At 42.5% G+C, this 19541-nt stretch overlaps 3 protein-coding genes and 2 non-coding genes across 6 annotated transcripts; 2 read left to right on the top strand and 3 right to left on the bottom strand.

The window, feature by feature from the left end:
* Positions 1-12804: 12804 nt before the first annotated feature.
* Positions 12805-13987, bottom strand: LOC6555328. The gene is made up of 6 exons (XM_001981179.3): positions 13740-13987; positions 13556-13663; positions 13429-13488; positions 13335-13367; positions 13187-13273; positions 12805-13120 (listed from the first exon to the last, which is right to left on the bottom strand). The coding sequence occupies exons 1-6, from the start codon at positions 13971-13973 to the stop codon at positions 13100-13102; spliced, it is 543 nt and encodes a 180-aa protein (XP_001981215.1). The 5' UTR covers positions 13974-13987; the 3' UTR covers positions 12805-13099.
* Positions 13988-14329: 342 nt separating this feature from the next.
* On the bottom strand, positions 14330-16141 carry LOC6555329 (circumsporozoite protein). Of its 2 annotated transcripts, XM_026981100.1 has the most exons (6): positions 16002-16141; positions 15835-15945; positions 15638-15775; positions 15520-15576; positions 15093-15458; positions 14330-14918 (listed from the first exon to the last, which is right to left on the bottom strand). In XM_026981100.1, exons 1-6 carry the CDS (start codon positions 16125-16127, stop codon positions 14409-14411), a joined length of 1308 nt encoding a protein of 435 aa, XP_026836901.1. In that variant the 5' UTR covers positions 16128-16141; the 3' UTR covers positions 14330-14408. The 2 variants fall into 2 exon arrangements, with proteins under 2 accessions (XP_026836901.1, XP_026836896.1); XM_026981095.1 differs by having other exon boundaries at positions 14330-15458.
* A 388-nt stretch (positions 16142-16529) lies between these two features.
* On the bottom strand, positions 16530-17651 carry LOC26526570. The gene is made up of 3 exons (XM_015153901.2): positions 17442-17651; positions 17330-17377; positions 16530-16929 (listed from the first exon to the last, which is right to left on the bottom strand). Exons 1-3 carry the CDS (start codon positions 17649-17651, stop codon positions 16630-16632), a joined length of 558 nt encoding a protein of 185 aa, XP_015009387.2. The 3' UTR covers positions 16530-16629.
* Positions 17652-18563: 912 nt separating this feature from the next.
* On the top strand, positions 18564-18643 carry Trnal-uag. The gene has a single exon. It is a non-coding gene; the product is annotated as a tRNA-Leu (tRNA).
* Positions 18644-19453: 810 nt separating this feature from the next.
* Positions 19454-19533, top strand: Trnal-uag. The gene has a single exon. It is a non-coding gene; the product is annotated as a tRNA-Leu (tRNA).
* The last annotated feature ends 8 nt before the right edge of the window (positions 19534-19541 follow it).

Here is a 19541-nt window from a genome sequence, read left to right on the forward strand (position 1 = left end):
TGAACTTCTAAAACATCATAACATCAGAAAAACTGCAAAAAAGTTTACAAAAAATAAATTTCTAAATTTGAATGCAGATTTTTAGAGAATTGCTCCAGAAACATTTAGAGGTATGCCACTTCAAGTTCCGATTAAGATATGTTGAGTTATGCACTTTAGAACTTCAGTCTTGGGTCATTTTTGAATTTCAACAACATCATAACATCAGAAAAAGTACAAAAAATAAATTTCCAAATTTGATTGCAGATTTATAGATAATTGCTCCAGAAACATTTAGAGGTATGCCACTTGAAAATCCGATTAAGATAAGTTGAGTTATGGACTTTAGAACTTCAGTCTTGGGACATTTTTGAATTTCTACATCAGAAAAATTACAAAAAATTAAAAAAAAAATAAAAATCTAAATTTGAATGCAGATTTTTAGAGAATTTCTCCAGAAACATTTAGAGGTATGCCACTTCAAAATCCGATAGATAGGTTGAGCTTTAGACTTCAGAACATCATAACATAAAAAATAAAACAAGATAGAATGTTATAGTCGAGTTACATAGCTTGTGAAAGTTCAAATGAGAAATTTGAACATTTTCTAGAATATTGGACTATATTTCTTTAAAATCAAGACAGTTCTAGACAATTCTAAAAAAGTTTTTCCTCGTGCACACATGGCTGAAAAGAGGGAGTGGTTGCCAATGGCTAATAAGTTGGCAACCGACTCGTTGGACTATTAGCTAATAATAGGTGAGTCCGGGGGGAGGGGAAGGGGGCGCATTTCCCTGGCCGGCGAGGTGTTTAAACTTTTTCATGGCCAAACCGAAGCCGTGGCGAATGCAGTTTGCAGGCAATTGCAGGAAAATCGGGAGAAAAGTGGAATAAAGGAGGTATTTTAGCAGCTAACAAAGCAAGCGATAAGGCCCAAAGAAGAGGAAAGGCAGCCCAAACAAAAGGCATGAAAAGTGAAACAAATGGCGGTGTCAACGCCGCCAATTGAGTCGTTTGCTGTGGAGTCTTCCCCATGTGCTACACCGCCACCACCACCACCCCCCTTCCCAGCACCACACGTAGCCTTAAACTTGACGATGGCTTTGTCGCCGTCTAGGTTTCAAGGCCCCCATTACCCCCTTGCGCCTCTACTCTCAAGACTCACAAGTCATATGCAAATGCTGAGGGCCTAGGCTACATCAGCACCACCAGCACAAATATCAGCAACAGAAACAACACCACTCGCACAGCCACTCGCACCACCACCCATGCAACAACCATACGGTGGGGCACTCAGACACTCGCACTCATGTGGCAGCCCACACGACTCCCCACCAGACAGTGGGGCATCGCTATGAAGTCTGTACTGTTAAAAGTTTGCTATTAGTTGTGTATATAAGAAAGATAGATCAAGCCCCATATTTATATTTTACTTTCATTTCTTCCTATCTATCTGACTATCTATCTATCTATATATCTATCTATATATCTATCGTCTATATATCTATCGTCTATATATCTATCTATCTATCTATTTATCATGTATCTATCTATCTATCTATCTATCTATCTGTCTATCTATCTTTATATCGATTCCAATATTGAGTGTTGACTGTAGCTGAAGAATGCATGGGTCTTTGGCTGTGCTGATTCTAAAGTTAACCGCATGACGAATCACTTCGCATAAATTGAAACGCTACGTTGCATGCACCACGTCTGGTTAGAGAAAAGTGGAATAAAGGGGGGCACAAGGGGGCGGAAGAGGGCATGGAAGAAGGGGTGGTGCGGAGGGGATTGGGGAAGATTTGTAGCTGTTGCGGCTCCTTCAGCGAAATGTGCGTTGCCGCCGCCTCATAATTCTTCAAATGCGTGTGGTGGGCCTCAGGGGGTTAAGAAAGGGAAAACAGAAAAAAATAGTTGCTACAATGCTGCTACCTAATACATATAATACATAATATATAACAAAAATCACAGCACACTTTTTGGGGTCAGTCAATCTCAAGTTCAGTTCCCCTTGGAAATAATTATACATAAGCAAGTTTTGAAACGCAACTGTTTGGTTATAGTAATTAATGTTTCAGAAGTGGTAATATGGATTTAAAGTTGACATTTTCCAGTGTAAGGGGGGCGCAGCACACTGACGCGTTGATGAAAGCCTCTATCTTGTGTCCCTGTCTCGGGTTTTCCGTCTCCCTCGCCGCTTGCGTCGCCGTTGCAGTCGCAGCTCGTTAAATCGAGCGGCAGACCCCTGCGGACCCCCCTTTTGGCCCCACGCCCCCACGCCCATGGTGCTTAACCCGCAACTGCTAACAATTTATTTGCGTGCATGCTAATTACGCACACACGTATGCATGTGTGTGCGTTTGCTTATCAAGATTACTATGCTGATTCTCCGGCAGCTTTTCTTTTGTGCAAGAGTGCTTAACCCCCCCATGGGGTTTTTCTAGAAAGGGTAACGCTTCTCATTCATGAAGAGCTTCTTTCAGCCGAAGAATGGATACGTTAATTGATGGCACCGCATAAATTTGGCGAGCAGTGTATGTGGCTTAAAAGTGCCTTAAAAGTTATTACCCACTTACGTATTCACTGTAATATTTATTTTATTGCACTTATTGAATTCTTGATGTCTACTGATGTTCACATAACTAAGTTATTTCCAAATATGCAATAGCCCACGTATTTCTCATTACTTCTCCGCTTTTTGGAGTGAAAATGTGTAATTATTTCTGTCTCTTGCGGTTCCTCGTTACTTCGCTTTTCTGCTTTTCTGCATTTCTGCCTTCTGATTGTCTGAATTTACCTTTCGCACCGTTTTGTCATTGAGTGGAGTGCACTTGAAAATGCAGGCGCAGTTGCAACTGCAGTGCGGCAAGGAAAGTTCCATGATAATTTGCAGCTCGTTGGAACCATTAAAATATCACTTTTCCCCTGTGCTTTTCTCCATCTGCCCAGTTTTCCCTTTCTTCAGCCATTTCTCCCGCAGAAGAATCACGCACTGGCCTTAAAAGGGGACTACATACCTTTCTTCAACGGTCGCAGTCACAGACGAGTAGTTCATAAATCCATACTTTAATTGGATTAAAAGCGGCTCGACTGGGCTCGGCTCGATGCACTTGGAGAAACGGGGAACTATTTATATAAATATTTTATTTAGAAAGTAAAGTTCATTCTCTCAAAACGAAATCTGTAAGGCAGCTTCCTAGTTTCTGTGGCATCTACTCTATATTCATATTTTGGAATAATGGAACTTTGCGATTTCTCTGAGTGCACTGTAAAGAGTTAGGCAGGGTGTTCATTGCCCGGGTCGTTGTCCCATTGTTGTCATAGGAGCAGCCGCCACGTCTGACAATCGCCGCGCAGCCCGGCCAAAGTTAAAGTTAAAGCCGGAGACCCCGACCACGACCACGACCATGTGATACAGATGATTGGGATTGGAGTTGGAGACAAGCCCACGAGGCGGGGACAACTTTATTATCTAATTTGAGCGACATGTCAATGCGGATTAGGGTCACACGTATCGCCGAGCAATGCAAAGCCGACATTCGAGATTACCGCGTGTGGCAGCTCGAGTTGCCCGGCCATCCAGCTGCACCTACCTGAAAATTAGAGTTAGAGCATCCATTGAGTCCAGGGCCTGTATCTGAGTTTATCTGTGGTGCATCCGGTGCATGGTTTCTGGGTTTCTGCACTCGGAGAAGGCACTGCTCTTCTGCCGGCGTGGGGGCAGGCCCAGAAAGCCATTGTCTGGGCCATTTTAATGAACCCTTGAACTTGACACGGCCGCCAGTCTACGGGCCATGTTGCATTGTCTGGCCGGACATAAACAATAATTAATGTGCAGCAGTGTCGGGGCAGCAGTGCCAAAAGGCCGTGACCAAAATGCAGGCACCACCACAGGGTCCTGCTGCAGGAACAGATATGGCCAGGCCAAAACCAAAACCAAAGCCAATACCAAAAACAAAGCCCAAAGCAGCAACAGACGTCTGAGTTCAGAGCACACTTGGAAAATCATGTTGCGACTACTGAAGCTGGGCATGCTAATACACTCTTGGGGCATTCACATTTATTTGGCTAAGTGCATCATCGAAAGGCCCGTCTGTGTTGCGGTTTCGCCTCCTGGCCATTCCTCGACTTTTGGCCACGATGCTCCTCCGTTTCCCTTTTTCGAGTGGGTCAGTGGTTAGTGGGCTTCATTCGAGTGCTTCGAGGTTTCTGGCATCTTTGGCAGTCGTCGAAACATTCGACATTAGGGCAAATGCACACTGAAGATTTATGCCCGGTAAGAGGGGAATCTGGATCGGTTCCACCTCTCATCATCCTTCAGTTTGAGTGGTGCAGTCGTGTCATGGCAGGCGAGGACATCAAATTCAAGCTTTGCGCCTCCCAAACTTGATTGGATATTGCCTCTTAACCCCAGAAAGCCTTATATTTTCTATCTACTTTGCACTTAATACAGAATACTTGGAAAATATTCCGGTACGCATTCATAAATGTTTTAATAAATATATGTAAAATGTAGATATATTTTATTTTACCTTTCTGGGGTTAAAAGTGATTGCTGTTGCCAAAAATGCTGCTTCTCCTGGTTTCGTTTTCGTTGATTTGGCCATTTGCCTTCGCCAGCTTCGGGCCAAGTGAGTTGGTTAGTTGGCAAGTTAGGGACGGAGGCATTTTCAAGGCCAGGCCCGAGAAAATGCAATTTCCAGTGCGGCCCGCTCCCACGAAGGAGATGAAAAGGTGGCGGCGGGGCGGGGTGCGATTGGGCAGGAAGACGTTCTTATTTTTATACTTTAATGCCTCGGCGTATCTGTCGACACCAACCAGCTACAACCAACAACAGCAACTGCAACAGCAACATTCATTGCAACTTCGTGCACCGCGTGTAAATATTGCTGCAACGGATGGAGGGGGGCAGCTTAAGGGTTAAGGGGCCAGGGGGAGGACTACGACGACATTTAGTGCTAACAATGTTTGTTCTGGCCAGGCGTCGTGCCTGAAGTTCTTACTTTCCAAACAGTGGGTGCAATACTGCAGTTTGCGAGAAATTTACAACTTAATAAGTTCAACCCGGGAAGAAAGTCGTATGCAAAGCAACTAAGATGTGCTAAATGCTGAGCTAAACAACCAAGTAGCTTAGTTACTAAGTTACTGAGCTAAGTGAGCTGGGAGCATCTTTTACTTTTCTTTCATATTTCAACCACTGTGCGCTGATACCGCTGTTTACTTTGCCGCCTTTGTGCTGATCCCGCGACCGAAGCAACTCGGGCCCCCGAAGATTTGGAGGAGTGGGGAGCTGGGAGTTGGGGCAGCCAGCCCTTCGTCTGTCGTTTCAAGGTTTTCTGGTAGGGGCGGCATCCTCCAGCCTCCTCCAGCGAAGTTCCCGGCATGCCGACCGCACATTTTGATGTCATTGAGGATCGCAGTGGATTCTCGCAGGCAGCGGCGATTGCATGACTGATGAATAGTTGCCCCACGAGGAGGCAGCAGCACTGGGCTCCAATGGATCGCGGGGAAGGCAGTACAGCCTGCTGCAATTTTGCGTTAATTGGGGCGGGTGTGAAGCGAATGGGATGCTGTTTCCAGTGGCAGAAATAATGAAAATTATCCCTATTAAATGCGCCAATCATAAATCATATTTATGGCAATTGAAAGGCGGGCTAAAGACACTTCCCCTTCCCATCGCAGCACCATAAATTCTAAAATTCTAATTTCCAGGGGCAACCCTTTTTTGAACTCCTCTCGGACCTTTGCAAACTTTGGCAGCAACCCCCCCGAGGACCATAACAAAATTAGCCCACTTTTGTTCGGCTTTACTCATTTTTTCTGTTATTTTCGTGGCATTTTTAAATTGAATTTTAATTTCCTTGGAAGCCGTAGGAAAAACGCCCGGCAGCCAATTTAAATTGAGACACATGCAGGCGCCAAATAATTAAAACAGCCCTTTCTTTCCTTTTCCTTATTCTTCTTTTTGGTGTTTCCTAGTTTTTCCACTTTTTTTCCTGCAACCAGAACCCTTTGTAGTCGTGATGCAGTACATTTTCCACATGAAATAACCACAAAAAGTGAGACATTTTTTTCGCATTGGAAATGGGTTAAATTTAATTGCTTTTGTCATTTGATTTGCATTTCGCCCTGTAAGCAATTTGTTTGTGGGCGGGGTGGACAAAATGTTCCCCAGAGTGTCGTTCATCAGGGAAAGTCTTTGTTGCCCCAAAGAAGAAGTCGTTTTTCAAAAATGTATTTATATTTTTTTTTGGCTTGTGTTTTTTTTTTTTTTCGACCTCGCGGCATAATTAGTCGAGGGTTGGAGAAGGGTTAAAGGTGGCCACTGTCAGCACTGAAAAACGGAGGCCATAAGTTTAGCTCCGGATTTCAGCTGGCCTCTGATTTATCGAAGGTCGCAGTTGGGGATCGAGGTCCTTCGCTTATCTTCCCTTGCAGGCGAACTCTGAAATTGGTAGGTATTCACAAAAACTTTATTGTTCACATCGATCCGTGGTCGAAAAACAAACACTTTGATTCTTCTTCGAGGAACTTGCGTATTCTACATGCAGCGAAAAACTATATCGTTTACGCATATAATAGTATATATAGTTTGGTTTTGATTATCATTATTTTTCTCAGTATGTTGCTTAAGTGGCTTTCGAAACCATTTCGTTATTTATGGCAATCTCTGAACCGAACTGAGCCAACTCAGAACTTGACACTTCGGAGCATGGACTTTGTGTCACGATGAAATGGAGCCACATGCTTAGAGGAGCACGACTGGGGGATCGCGTGACAAAACATTTGCCGACTGTGAGTTATAAGGCCAGAGAGCCAGAACAAGTGTAAATATTTGGAATAAATCATTCGAGAATGTCGGGGGGAGCAGTGTGAAGGGGTGAGGGCTCCAATTAGCGGCCGGCGAGGATTCCAATCCCATATTCCAGTTCATCAGTTGCTGACGACCCCACACCGCCCACAGGGCATATTGTACATCATATATCTGCGACTTAAGATCAAAATACGCGGCGGTACTATTTTTAACGCACTCGCAGGGAGCGGGGAGGATCTCCGTTGGAGTCGGAACGTGATCTCGAGACGATAGCCCCATCACGATCCGCGATTAATCAGCCGGCAGCTGGAGATTCATCCTGGCTGAGAAATCACTTTTCATTACAATCGGTATTCGGGTGATTAGGCGGGGCTTTTCGCTCTTAAAATGTTGATCTTTATAAACATATATCAAGGACTTTTAATAATTTTATGTTAGACCGAGGCACTTTACTTAAATCATACATTCGTTTAGAGTGTGCAAGTATTTTAAAAAATGTAGTATTTTTAATAGGTAGCCGTTAGTCTGCACGATCGTTAAGCAGCTTGCAACAAAGTTGCATCAAGGCACTGCCTGCCATCAGTGAGAGTCGCAGCAGGGTTAAATAATTAAATGGCCATCGTCTGGTGGCTTAAACGAGAGCAGTGTGGAATGGGTCTAGAGAAGAGTTCTATCTGCACATGCCACCAGTCCGAGAAACCTCCTGCCTTACTTTAATTTCAGCTCCTTGTGACACACATAGATGCACATGCACATGGCACACACAGACCATGAAGCCTCTAAATGCTATGTTATGTGCACGATGATGGGGTCTACCTACTGACACCGACTGCGGCCACAATTGTGTCTACTGGTGCGCTCCTCCTTGGGCCCACTGCTCCCCCTGATCTTTGCTCCTCCTCTGAGATACCCATGGCATACCCCTGACATGCTCCTGGCTCCCCTATCGCATTCTCCCTTTCAACGATCGTTGTGCAATCAGTGGTGCATTAAGTGCGATCGCCTTCGCTTTTGGCTGCTGCTTCTACAACGCTGCCTGAAGATATAGTGCAAGAAGCTAAATACCTAATTTCCTAATTCTAAACTGGTAATTACTACTTTTGGTATTTTTATACCAAATGAAGCACCGCTTCATTTTAGGTGTGACCAAATCGATGTATAAAGCTCAGTATTTTTATGCTGAAATACTAAAACTGGTAAAATTGTGTTCAGTGGGACTACTATTATTTTGAACTGATCTGTGGCTTTACTGCGGTTGCCTGTTCCATTTTCATGCTGCGGCACGTAAAGCTGGAACACATCGTAAAAGTTTGGTACAAAGTTGGGTACATAGCCAGTTGCCTTGCTATATAAGGCGCGTATGTGGAATTCTGTGTGTGTGTTTGTGTGAGGGGGAATCTGCAAGTTGGCGCTGTTGTTGGGCACTAAATAAAAGCGAAACTTGTTTGCGATGTTTGTTCGGTTTTTTTCTTTCCCATTGCCCCTCCTCACCCATTGTTCTTCCTCTTCTCGCAGTCTGCTGGTTGGGGCCTTGAATGGGATCCTGCCTCGCAAACTTGAACTTGCTGGTGTGTCTGTGTGCGAAGAGTGGGGATAGAGTTGAGTCTTCCGCTGTCTCTTTCGCCTGGCAGTTGGAGCATGCACACTTGGAAAAAGTATGCAAACCTTAAAGTTTAAAAATCAGTTTGCTAAAATTATAAGCAACATTAATTTCTGTAAAAAATACTACAATTTTTGAGGCTATTATAGAGGGCTTCGTATTTGGAATAAAGTGTTTTGGTTCCATCCAAGTAACTTCTCTGTGGTTTGTTTCAGTTTGACTGTTTGCTGTTTCCTCGATGATATCATGGCTATACTTTTCTGAATGTGTGTGTCAGTCAGGCAGTGGCTACTTCACTTTTTGTTCCTCGTCTTCTTATAGTTTCTGCACTGCGTTTTTTTGCAACATTATCTCTTTATCAGTTGACAGAGAAGACCTTGAGACGCCTGGTTGGCCATTAAGAATCGCAGCTTAGAAGGGTTCCATGAGGGGCTAAAAACACTTAAAAAGAGACGGCGAACAGGAAGCCCTGTACCCCGACAGAAATTATAAATTAAATCAGTTTTAGCCAGTGCCAACTGCACACGCTCTTGTTATCCTTGTTTCCTTTTACAGGGGCTCTCAAAGGAAACCCCAAAAAGGCAGACACCAAATTATAATTATAATAACCATGATGATAATGCACCCTTCCCACTGTCCACTCATCAGGGCTTTTGTATTTTCGGGGTTTCGGGGAAGCTCGCTCAGGTGAAACAGGTTGAGCGACAGCAAAAAGGCCAAGAAATATGCATTCACAACATGGCAAACTCATATATTTGTATACCTGATTGTGGGCACGGGTGCACTGAAACAAATAATGCGAACTAACTCTACAAACTTCAGAGTTCTGCAAGAATTCGCATACGAGTATATCACTGATTTTAAGACAGCTACATTGGTACAATGAAATTCTTGAAAATCTTTACATTTTTTTTTTAGTGCATAATAAATGTGTATTTGTGAGCTGCCATTTGCACACACTTGACGTTTTCTCATTTTTTGGACATATATATTTTTATGACAACGACAATTTGACAGGCAGACGACCAAGAAAAAGTTGCGAGAAGCGGAGCATAAAAACAGAATTATCATAATTATCGAGACCTTTGTTTATGACAAACATCAGGAGCAGCTTGCAAATGCATGTGTCTGTATGAATTGTGTGAAGACATGTGTAGGGATCATTTTGGGTTGGCTTTATGGTATTTCTGCTATATATTTATATACATATAGTTGCATTTGTTGCTCAATTGATTTCAGTAAAGCGAACAGGAGAATTCTGCAACTCAAGTCATGCTTCGTTTGGTTGCAAAAGAAGTGTAATGTATTCGGTGTCTTCAAAAGCCCCTTAGTATGCTAATTTCATTGAAAAGAGTCAACAGATTCGGCTTGTTGATTCGCTTCCTGGCGGAATCATTCACTTTTCCGGTGAGCACAATTGTGCCCGTCACTACACACAGCTATCTCCCAAATGAACCAAAGTAATCCTGGCCGTCATTAATCAAGACTGGCTCACTCCACGAATTTCCCAGGCCAAAACTCTTTTCACTAACTGTTACTTTTGCTGACGGGTTCTGTGCGTCGCGCAATTTAAATGAATTTTTTCCACACTTCATTTTCGTTTATTCTGTGTCATGCTCTATCATCATTAAAACGTCCAAATCGCTTCCTTTGTGCCTCTAGTTTTTTCGGCAACAATTTGCTTATCTAGATTCACCATCAACAGGCGGACACGAGGGTACCACAAAATACAGGTGACCATATATATAGGGGTATACTCGTATGGTACAACTGGGGGTCTGTTGGTGGCCTGAAAACCACTTGAGCGTGTTTCCTTTTGACCAGCAAAGTTCGGTTGTTTAACGTTTGCACTGTGTGGCTTTCATTTGTGCCAGCCGCCATGCCACGCCCCCCTTCCCCTACCCCTCCCCAACACCAACGCCCACCCCCTTTTCCACCTGCAGCATTTTCACACTCACTTCATTTAATTTAATTTGGGAGTATTTTTCGGCTGCCGCGGCGGGGAAAACATTGTAAACTGATACCAGCCTAATGATGTCGATCCGCAGCTCTCTGCGTCTTTGGTCCTAGACATGTGTTTTTAGGTGTCCTACACTGGGAAGAACGCTTTGAAACCTTAACAACAACATTTGCTTAGTGAACATTCTGATTTCTTTGAAATAATAATGCTATGTTTTGTTACCACTTGCAATATATTTATGAAATTATATTCCTTTCTGACAGCCAGTTTTTCCTAGTGTTGCCTTCTCTATGTGTGCCTAAGCATTAATTAATTTTAATGAAGCTGTTGCTGATGTGCGTGTTAAGTATCCCAAATTACAGTCAAATGTACGATAATTTTGGTTTTTTGGGAGTGACAGTTGACAGCTTGAAATTGCGGCTTTTAGGGCTGCAGTTGGTTTTTGGTTTTTCGGAATCGTGGATGCGCATCGATAGCTGGGCAAATGCCTGATTCGTATCTCCCCTGAAGAGCCAGGATTCGGAATTTACTCCTGGTTTTGGTCAAGTGTCGATAAGACAACCTTTGGCTTCTCGCATCTCTGCCAAAGTTGAGAAGGGGCAGGAGCAGCACAGGCTGCAACGACGTAATCGAAAACCAGTTTTGTGGCTGGAAAAATGTTCATTATAGGGATTTCTCCTTTGTACGAGTATATTGGGTACATAAGGCTCGAGAAGTGGTTTGGCAACCCTTTTTGACACACAAACACCATTGCACTCGGGGAGTAAATGCAGTTTTTAACGAGGCACGTACACATGCCTGTTTAGATGCCACTCCGATGCATTTTCAGCTTTTTTTTCGCTGCATTGCAATCACGCCGCTGTTGCATGTTGCATGATGCATGTGCGTGCCCCTTGCCACGAAAAGCAGGGTGGTTCACTCTTGATCTTGAGAGTACAATTGTTTCAAGGTTGCCGAAGAAAAATTATGGTGGATATTATTTCAAATACTCCAAAGCGATCCGAAAAGATCTTTTGGTGTGTAATATATGTAAATATATTATTTAATTTAATGAATCATTTTAAATAGGCTTGAAGCTTGTCCGCTCAAGAGAGCGTCCGTCAAGAGACTTGTATCATTTTGCAAAACGTGTCGACCGGAGGTACCCTAGCCACTTTTAGTTGACTTGCTACCCCAGCTATATATAACTCGATTTATGTACGGACTCTGACAGACTTTGTACATACATTGTTTATGCAATTCTCGTGACTCCTTTTGGTTCTGTTTTATCGGCTCGTTGTGGTTTTACATTCGCCTGGCTTTTTGCAGCTCCTCTCTGGGCCTGCTGTTATTGTTTATTCTGCTTTGGTAGTATTTATACAGCCGCTCCTCAGTGGCGTCCGTCCAAATGTCCGCTGCTCCTTAGACCTTGACCACTAACATAGAAACAGGCCGAAACCGGTTGACGGGCCAACTCGATTTGCACAATTGGCAGTCCTGCCTGCCCCCTTTGGTGCCCCATCCATTGCATATATACTCTATATGTATATACTTGCTTATATATACATATGTATGTATATGTATGAATATGCGATTCAATTACCGAATCACACCCACGCAACTGGTAACTGCGATCCGTGGATTCGGCTAGCTGTCAAACCGCCAATTAATGGCCCAAACAATGACGGCCAACTGATGGACAGAATGTGTCACAAATTAATGAAAACGATTTCTATTATCATATTTATACACTATATTATGGAGGTGTTTAGGCCAAAGTGATGGAATTATACACATATTGGTTTATACATTTTTTGCTGTTTTGAACCACCTTATAAACATATTCAACATCATAAAGACTCGTAAAAAAGAGTATATCATTTGAGAGGTCTATAGGGTGTTTAAAGTTCCTGCTTGCAGTCCACAATTTTTGTCTATTGTAATATTTATCCAGTGTTCGCACGAACATCGGTTAGTCAGGTTTTGTGGGTGGGGATTACGGGCTGTGCATTTTAATTGATGCGGGATTATGGGTGCCACAAAGCTGGGAGGCGACCAAAGGGTTGCCGAAATTAATTACCAAAATGTTTGTTAATTTTCATAATTACAGGTCAGCCGGGCACGACTTTTCCTTTGGGGGATTGCGATTGGGATCGTGTGTGAGCGGAGGAGGAAGAAACAGACATTTGCCGCTCGATAAAGTGACTTAATAGCAGGCCTCGGGAAGAAAATGAACCACGAGGAGCAGGGAATGTCTTCCGGAGTTGAGGAACCCCCATACCTATTCCCCCGAAATCCCCTATGATTGCCAGTCCCCTCGAGATGACCTAATTCTGTTCTGTTTGGTTCGAGGAACAAAGGCAACCTACTTGTCATAATAAAAATTATTCAAAAACCGGCATGTGTGCATGGCGCTTCCTCCTTCTACTGATGGATTTTATTCAGTTTTTTTGTTGGAAACTTGAGCCCCTAATGTTGTTGGCAATCACGTGTTCCGACTTCGATTCACCTCGTATCATTTGACCCCTTTTCCATTCTGGATATACGTACTCGTATGTATAGCCCTCTATGCAGATCGAGCTAGAAGCAATTCTGATTCTGGAACCCGACCTTGTTTACTCTTCTTGGATTTCAAAACATCCCAGCACTAATTGATGCCCAACTTGTTGATGAACTCTGCCCAAATTGGAGCACAAAAGAAGCACTCACTAAGCTCTTTGCGCGATTGAATATTTATTTGTTAATTGAACTGCTCCAGAGTGCTTCAGAGGCTGGTGAGGGCGTTCTGTGAGGGGTAATACAATTCGTTACTCATCAGATTAGCAACTGCCACTGCTTAAGGGCCACTTACAGCCAGATCTCCTAGGCCAGCATTTAGTTGCTTTATATAGGGGGCAGCAGCATCAGCAGCAGCGGCAATAGTCTTGGCACTCACAGCCTGGAAATCAAGAATAATTAGTATAATTTATATGGAATTCTTGACCTTGGGTCAAGCTTACTCCGCCTTCAGCTATAATAGAAGCACCATTGGACTAAGAATGTGAAAATTTTATTAATTTTATATTTTATTAAAGATTATATGATGTAACATACCGAAAGACTGCGCGCCTGAGGCCCGTTCTTCATCTGAGCACTAAGACTGGTAATGGCATTCTATAAAAATGGAAAACCAAGCTTATACTGGAAAGCTTCCAATTGAATTTTCAGATCTGTAACTTACAGCCAGATCTCCAAGACCCGTGCCCACTCCACCCAGAACATCGCCCAAAAGATTGGTGGCCTCGGGTTGCATATAATCGTTCTCCACTTTTAAACTAGTAATGGCGTTCTAAAAGAATATTAAATATTTTAGGTATTTCAAGTATTTCAACTTCAAAATAAATATGTAGTAGACAGCATATTACAGACAGATCTCCCAAGGCGTTTCCCATGTCGCTTAGGATGTTCAAAGTGGTGGGCTGGACAAAATCCGATTGGGAGCTGGTCACAGCGTTTTCCAGTTGATGGATGACCTTCTCCCCGGCAATGGCCACTTGGGACACATCTCCCATCAGGTACCCAAGGGTGAGGGTTCCAGCTCTAGCACTTTGGGCCCCCAGGACGAAGGCAAAAAGGGTTAGAATTGTAGAAGATTGCATGTTGTTGCTTTTCGTAATATCGGTGAATTACTGAATCACTTCTATTAGCAACACTGCATTTATAGGCATTTCTTATCAGTTGGTTTATGTGGGAGTTACCGACTTCTTTGACGCCGCCAATAAAAACGAATCACACATGAGTGCTTCTTGATTCCCAACTGATTGGCGGTAGGTTTTGATTCTGATTGATCGCTCATTTGATTTAATTTCAGGGTATTTCTTACGGTATCTATAATGTTATTTAATCTGTAATCGACAGTCTCAAGTCCTAGTATCAGGAAGCTAAAAATAAATCGACTGTAAACGTTCAGAAGTCCAAACAGAAATTGAAAAGTGATTTCATAGAAAGCCAGCTCTTAAAATATGACAAGTGCATGGGTCATTATATGCTCGTTCATTTATTAGGATAAATGAGAAGAAGATTAGAGAAACATTTTAAAAAATGGAGTGGAAAATGTGGCTTGCATCATGTGCAACATTTCCAGCAGCGTTAGCTACATCTCCAGCGACATTTCCAGCTGCATTAGCAACATCTCCAGCAACATTGCTTGCGGCATTTGCAATATCTCCAGCAACATTTCCAGCAGCATTAGCAACATCTCCAGCAGCATTTGCTGCACTTCCAGCGACACTTCCAGCAGCACCAGCAACATCTCCAGCAACATTCCCAGCAGCATTTGCAACATCACCGGCGGCATTCGCTGCACTTCCAGCGACATTTCCAGCAGCATTTGCAACATCACCGGCGGCATTCGCTGCACTTCCAGCGACATTTCCAGCAGCATTTCCAATATCACCTCCAATCTTGCCAGCGTCGTGGTAAATGTGTCCAGCAGATCCAGCTACACTCGAGGCCGCATTTCCAGCAGCATGAGCAACATCTCCAGCAGCATTTCCAGCAGCGTTTCCAATGTCACCACCAACCTTGCCGGCGTCGTGGAAGATGTTTCCAGCAGCACTTGCAACACTAGATGCAGCACCGGCAGCATCGTGACCAATAGTGCCAGCAGCTCCAGCGACACTCGAGGCCACATTTCCAGCAGCATGAGCAACATCTCCAGCAGCATTTCCAGCAGCACTTCCAATGTCACCACCAACCTTGCCGGCGTCGTGGAAGATGTGTCCAGCAGCTCCAGCGACACTCGAGGCCGTATTTCCAGCAGCATGAGCAACATCTCCAGCAGCATTTCCAGCAGCGTTTCCAATGTCACCACCAACCTTGCCGGCGTCGTGGAAAATGTGTCCAGCAGCACTTGCAACACTAGATGCAGCACCAGCAGCATCGTGACCAATAGTGCCAGCAGCTCCAGCTACACTCGAGGCCACATTTCCAGCAGCGTTGGCCACATCATGAGCAGCCTTTCCGGCCGACTCTGCTACCTTATTTCCCAGCTTGGAAGCAGCGCCATCGGTGGAACAGGTGCAGGCACAGGTAACCGAAGGATTCTCGTTGGCACTTGATACATCGCGCTTACTGACAGATTTCTGCGAAAAACGATAGTAGCATTTGAATGTGGAATATGATGCATTCATCGTCATTTTATACCTTAGTGGTTTGATTGGCAGACTGCTTCGCTTTTATTTCTGCATTGGCTGCCGCTTCCTTTAAAGAAATGAAAAACATTTGAAGAATTCTAAAATGCTTCTGTACTGGTTTCACTCACCGCATCCTGGGCGACTTGATTTCCAAAGTTAATGGCGCTATTGGCAGCCTCTTGTCCTAACAAATTGCCCTCATCTCCCAATTCGTGACCAAACATGTTGCCATCCATTCCAAGTTCCCAACCGGAGGAGGCATTTTCCTACATACGTTCAAGTATTGCTATATGCAAAGCTTTCCCTTAGATTTTGAAATACTTACGGCTGCTTCTCCATACTTCAAGCCGCTTTTAGCGGCTTCTTGGCCATATTGAATGACCTCTTGGCCTAGTTCATTGCCGAAAGTGGAGGCATCCTGACCGATTTGGTTGGCCTAAAATTGTATATTCTATAGAAAAGCTTTTCAAATTTCCGTTTATATTTAATTACCAAGGTATTGGACACACTTTTTGCGCTCGTCTGGTGTTGTCCAACTAAGGAAATCACCAACAAAAGACTGACTACTATTATTTTCATGTTTGAATATCGAACTAAAGATAATTGCGAAATTTCCATCCTTTATATACGAAAAATTTAGCACTTTTATCTATGGTTCAAAGTTCTTATCTAAGACCCAGTTTTGTGAGCGATCCATTTTAAACACTGTTGCATTGTGACAATTATTTCCGCTAGTCTAGAAAAAAGTACGCAAAAAGCGATTTCGATGTCTCCTAGGTCTGGTTTTTTATCTTGAAGGTGTCCGCAATTTGATTAAACACCCTAATTATGTTTTTATTACATATAGCTAACGAAGTTAATGCACTTAAAATGTATGATTTAATCACCCGTCGAGAGCTCAAACTTAGGAATATACATCGATCGTTAACATGTTTTGATAAGAAATTATGTATACCATTTATTTAATGGACTGAAGAACTCGCTCTTATCAATTAGAACAGAATCGCTTTACTTGGGGTATTTTCTTGTGAATGAATAAGCACTAAAAAGCTATTTTTATTATCAGTGAGTAAACATTTCGTTGTTAGTAAGCAAATCAGTAGATTGTGAAGTATATTATCTACATATCTTCGCCTTTAAGTGGAAAGTATCTATAAGGATTGGGCATTCCATTGGGCAGCAATCGCCTGCCAGTTCGTCGCATTTTCAGTTTTTTTACGAGTGTATTGTGATCCAGCGTTTTTTTGGGATTTCGGTAGTTGTTAAATGTAAAATTTAAGAAATATTCAGGCTGCTTCTTTTTCTTGCCGGTTAAACTCGTATGTTTTTTCCCTTTTGGTAGTTGGTAGGAAAATCGAATATTGGTGTTGTCGGTTGGTTGAATGTGGAAAACCTTTCCATCATGGTCTTCCGAATTGGACTACAAAAGTCATATAATTATTGTTTAATGTTCCACATGTCAGACTTTATGGCTTACAAGCTGTTTCTCTGTTTTTTTTGCGCCTAATAACTTGGTCTGCATTTCTTGGGCAAACAGAACTAAAAGGGTTAGATATATTAACAATGTGGCTTCCATTCTAGAAATGCTTTTAAGTAAACAATTCTCAAAAGAGATTGTCTGGGAAATCAATTCGTTGCACTTAACCCTATTTATTTTTTTAAATGTACCTATTTTTCATTAACAAAAATTAGTGCAATATGCGAAGATCTGCTTTATTAACAGTAATTAGGAAACATTTCGTTTCCAAAGAAACAATATTTTTATGTAGAAGTTTGGTGACAACCTTGTGATCTCAAAATACAATAAAGTTTCCACGCACTCTGGGCTTGGTATTGGTTTTCCTTTGAATATAATTACTGAGATTTTCCTGCACAGAAATGAAGAGGGTAAATAATAAATTAAAATATTTTAACAGAGCCTTTAGAACTCACGAAGGCCTTGGAGATTTTCCTGGAATCCTTGCCAGTGATTACGCTGCCGAATTCAAAGTGCGATTGCATATTTTCCATGGCATCATCGATCTCCTTCTCAATTGCAACAGCCTCAGATGATTCATCTGAGTGCCCAAACAATAGTGCTGGTTGTGGAGCAATCAGCAGGAATAGTGCCACTGTGGCCACCATTCGACTCACCTGGCTCATTCCGCCCATTGGAGGCTTTCAACTCGAGTTGCTCGACATCCAATCCACTTAATTCCCGAATTATCCACGGAATCGCTTTGGGAAATCGCTTCGTTGCACTTCTCCAATCTCGGATCCCTTGCCCTTACAAACAGGCAATGCCAGCTGCTGTAGTTCCAAATCAAGCATCGCTTTACGACGATTTTTATGCAGCCCGCCAGCGATTTGATAGATTTTTGCATAAAATGATTCCCAGCACTTCCGTTACGTGACATTTCGGGTGCTGTTCGCCTAATGTAAACAAGTTATAAAACGCTCGTAAAAGGCCAGTGCGAATGCGAAACTATGGCCACATAAAAAGGCTATAAAACCTGGAGCTTTTGCCACCGCACTCTATAAAAAATGGGGGTAGAGCGCTGAAATGCAAAATGCTGAAATCGTAAAGCAACAACCTCAGGACCTCGTGACCTCAGAAGGGGGTCAATGACAAGGAACAGGGGAAGTTTGTGTCAAAGGTGACCCGTACCGCTGTTTTAACCCCAACTCTCATTATCGCCAAATCAAAATGCGTTTGTCAATGAATTAGAATCGCTTCGCTGGCGTTGCCGCTCGTAAAGTATTTGCCTTTGTTATAGCATTTTGCACGTTTTACTACTTACACAAAATAGGCAAATGGTTACAGATTTTATTCCTCAGATTTTTAGCGTTTTAGTTGCTCATGCACAATGATTAAAGTTCCTTTTTAAGCAACGCCCATGAATTGACTATGTTAATTTCCGTACTTGCTGCCACTACTTTCCCAACTACTTTTTTTGCGACGAGTGTCGGCAACACTGCTGGAAAATCAACCCCAAAATTATGCCAACAAAGGAAGAACACTCGACTTCATGGCTTGCTATGTTGAAATTGCGCATTTGACAGCGTGTGGGTATAGGCAGCGTGGCCGAGCGGTCTAAGGCGCTGGTTTTAGGCACCAGTCCGAAAGGGCGTGGGTTCGAATCCCACCGCTGTCACAGTTTTTTGTTCTTTTTTTGTATCATTGGAAATCTTTTTTAAGCCATAGAGATTTCTGAAAAAGATACGTTGACATTTTTATTTAAGCTGTGTTTTTACCCTTATCAGTCTTGCTTTCGTTTTTTTCGGTATTTCCCTTATAAAGTGCTAAACAGCAAGCTGTTATATAAACTATTTTGATTAGCCTTGGTTATATTTCTTTACCAGGTGCTAAATGCTTATTCAGAATATATTGGAATTAATCTTATTTCCAAATTGGATATAAATAATACAGCGAAATTAATTATATTCTTATTTAAGTTGATTGTTATTATAATTAGGATTATTATTACGATTATTATTATTATATTATTTTTTTTATTATTATTACTTTTTTGTTTTTGGTTTGGTTATTATTTTGCATAACTACAAACACATTGTTTAAAAACATATTTCTAGTGCTTGGGTTCTGTGATTGTCATTTATTTTGCCGACACCACAGCCAAAATATTTGAGAGATTGCCCATTTAAAGGGACATTAAAGACACAATTCTGCAGTACTTACAAATAATTGTTATTAATTGTGTCGTTGTTAATCTCGTTAAGAGTTTATAATTTATAAAAACAACCACAAAACCTTAGCTTTAAAACCACCAAACAAATCAGAATATGGTTTATGGTGTTTAGCGTTGAAAAAGTGAGACTAATCCACAAACACAATTACTTCGAGTAATTACTCAAATACAATTATTCTCTTTTTAAAAAAAAAAAACTAACACTTTGTTGTTCAGAACCTTTTATTTTCTAGACGGCGGATGGCGCCTCGTTGCGGCAGCGTGGCCGAGCGGTCTAAGGCGCTGGTTTTAGGCACCAGTCCGAAAGGGCGTGGGTTCGAATCCCACCGCTGTCAAGTTGAAT

This window comes from Drosophila erecta, unplaced genomic scaffold (assembly GCF_003286155.1).
Source record: "Drosophila erecta strain 14021-0224.00,06,07 unplaced genomic scaffold, DereRS2 tig00000000-arrow-pilon, whole genome shotgun sequence".
NCBI classification, from domain to species: Eukaryota; Metazoa; Arthropoda; class Insecta; order Diptera; family Drosophilidae; genus Drosophila; species Drosophila erecta.

Coding starts and splice junctions, on each gene's coding strand:
- LOC26526570 (XM_015153901.2), bottom strand. CDS start 17,651: ATGAGCCAGGTGAGTCGAATGGTGGCCACAGTGGCACTATTCCTGCTG. Junction 17,378..17,441: donor GGAAAATCTCCAAGGCCTTC/GTGAGTTCTAAA, acceptor ATTTCTGTGCAG/GAAAATCTCAGTAATTATAT. Junction 16,930..17,329: donor AAACCAATACCAAGCCCAGA/GTGCGTGGAAAC, acceptor TGACTTTTGTAG/TCCAATTCGGAAGACCATGA.
- LOC6555328 (XM_001981179.3), bottom strand. CDS start 13,973: ATGCAATCTTCTACAATTCTAACCCTTTTTGCCTTCGTCCTGGGGGCC. Junction 13,664..13,739: donor ACGCCTTGGGAGATCTGTCT/GTAATATGCTGT, acceptor ATATTCTTTTAG/AACGCCATTACTAGTTTAAA. Junction 13,274..13,334: donor CTATTATAGCTGAAGGCGGA/GTAAGCTTGACC, acceptor CTTGATTTCCAG/GCTGTGAGTGCCAAGACTAT.
- LOC6555329 (XM_026981095.1), bottom strand. CDS start 16,127: ATGGAAATTTCGCAATTATCTTTAGTTCGATATTCAAACATGAAAATA. Junction 15,577..15,637: donor ATCAAGTCGCCCAGGATGCG/GTGAGTGAAACC, acceptor ATTTCTTTAAAG/GAAGCGGCAGCCAATGCAGA. Junction 15,459..15,519: donor CTGCCAATCAAACCACTAAG/GTATAAAATGAC, acceptor CGTTTTTCGCAG/AAATCTGTCAGTAAGCGCGA.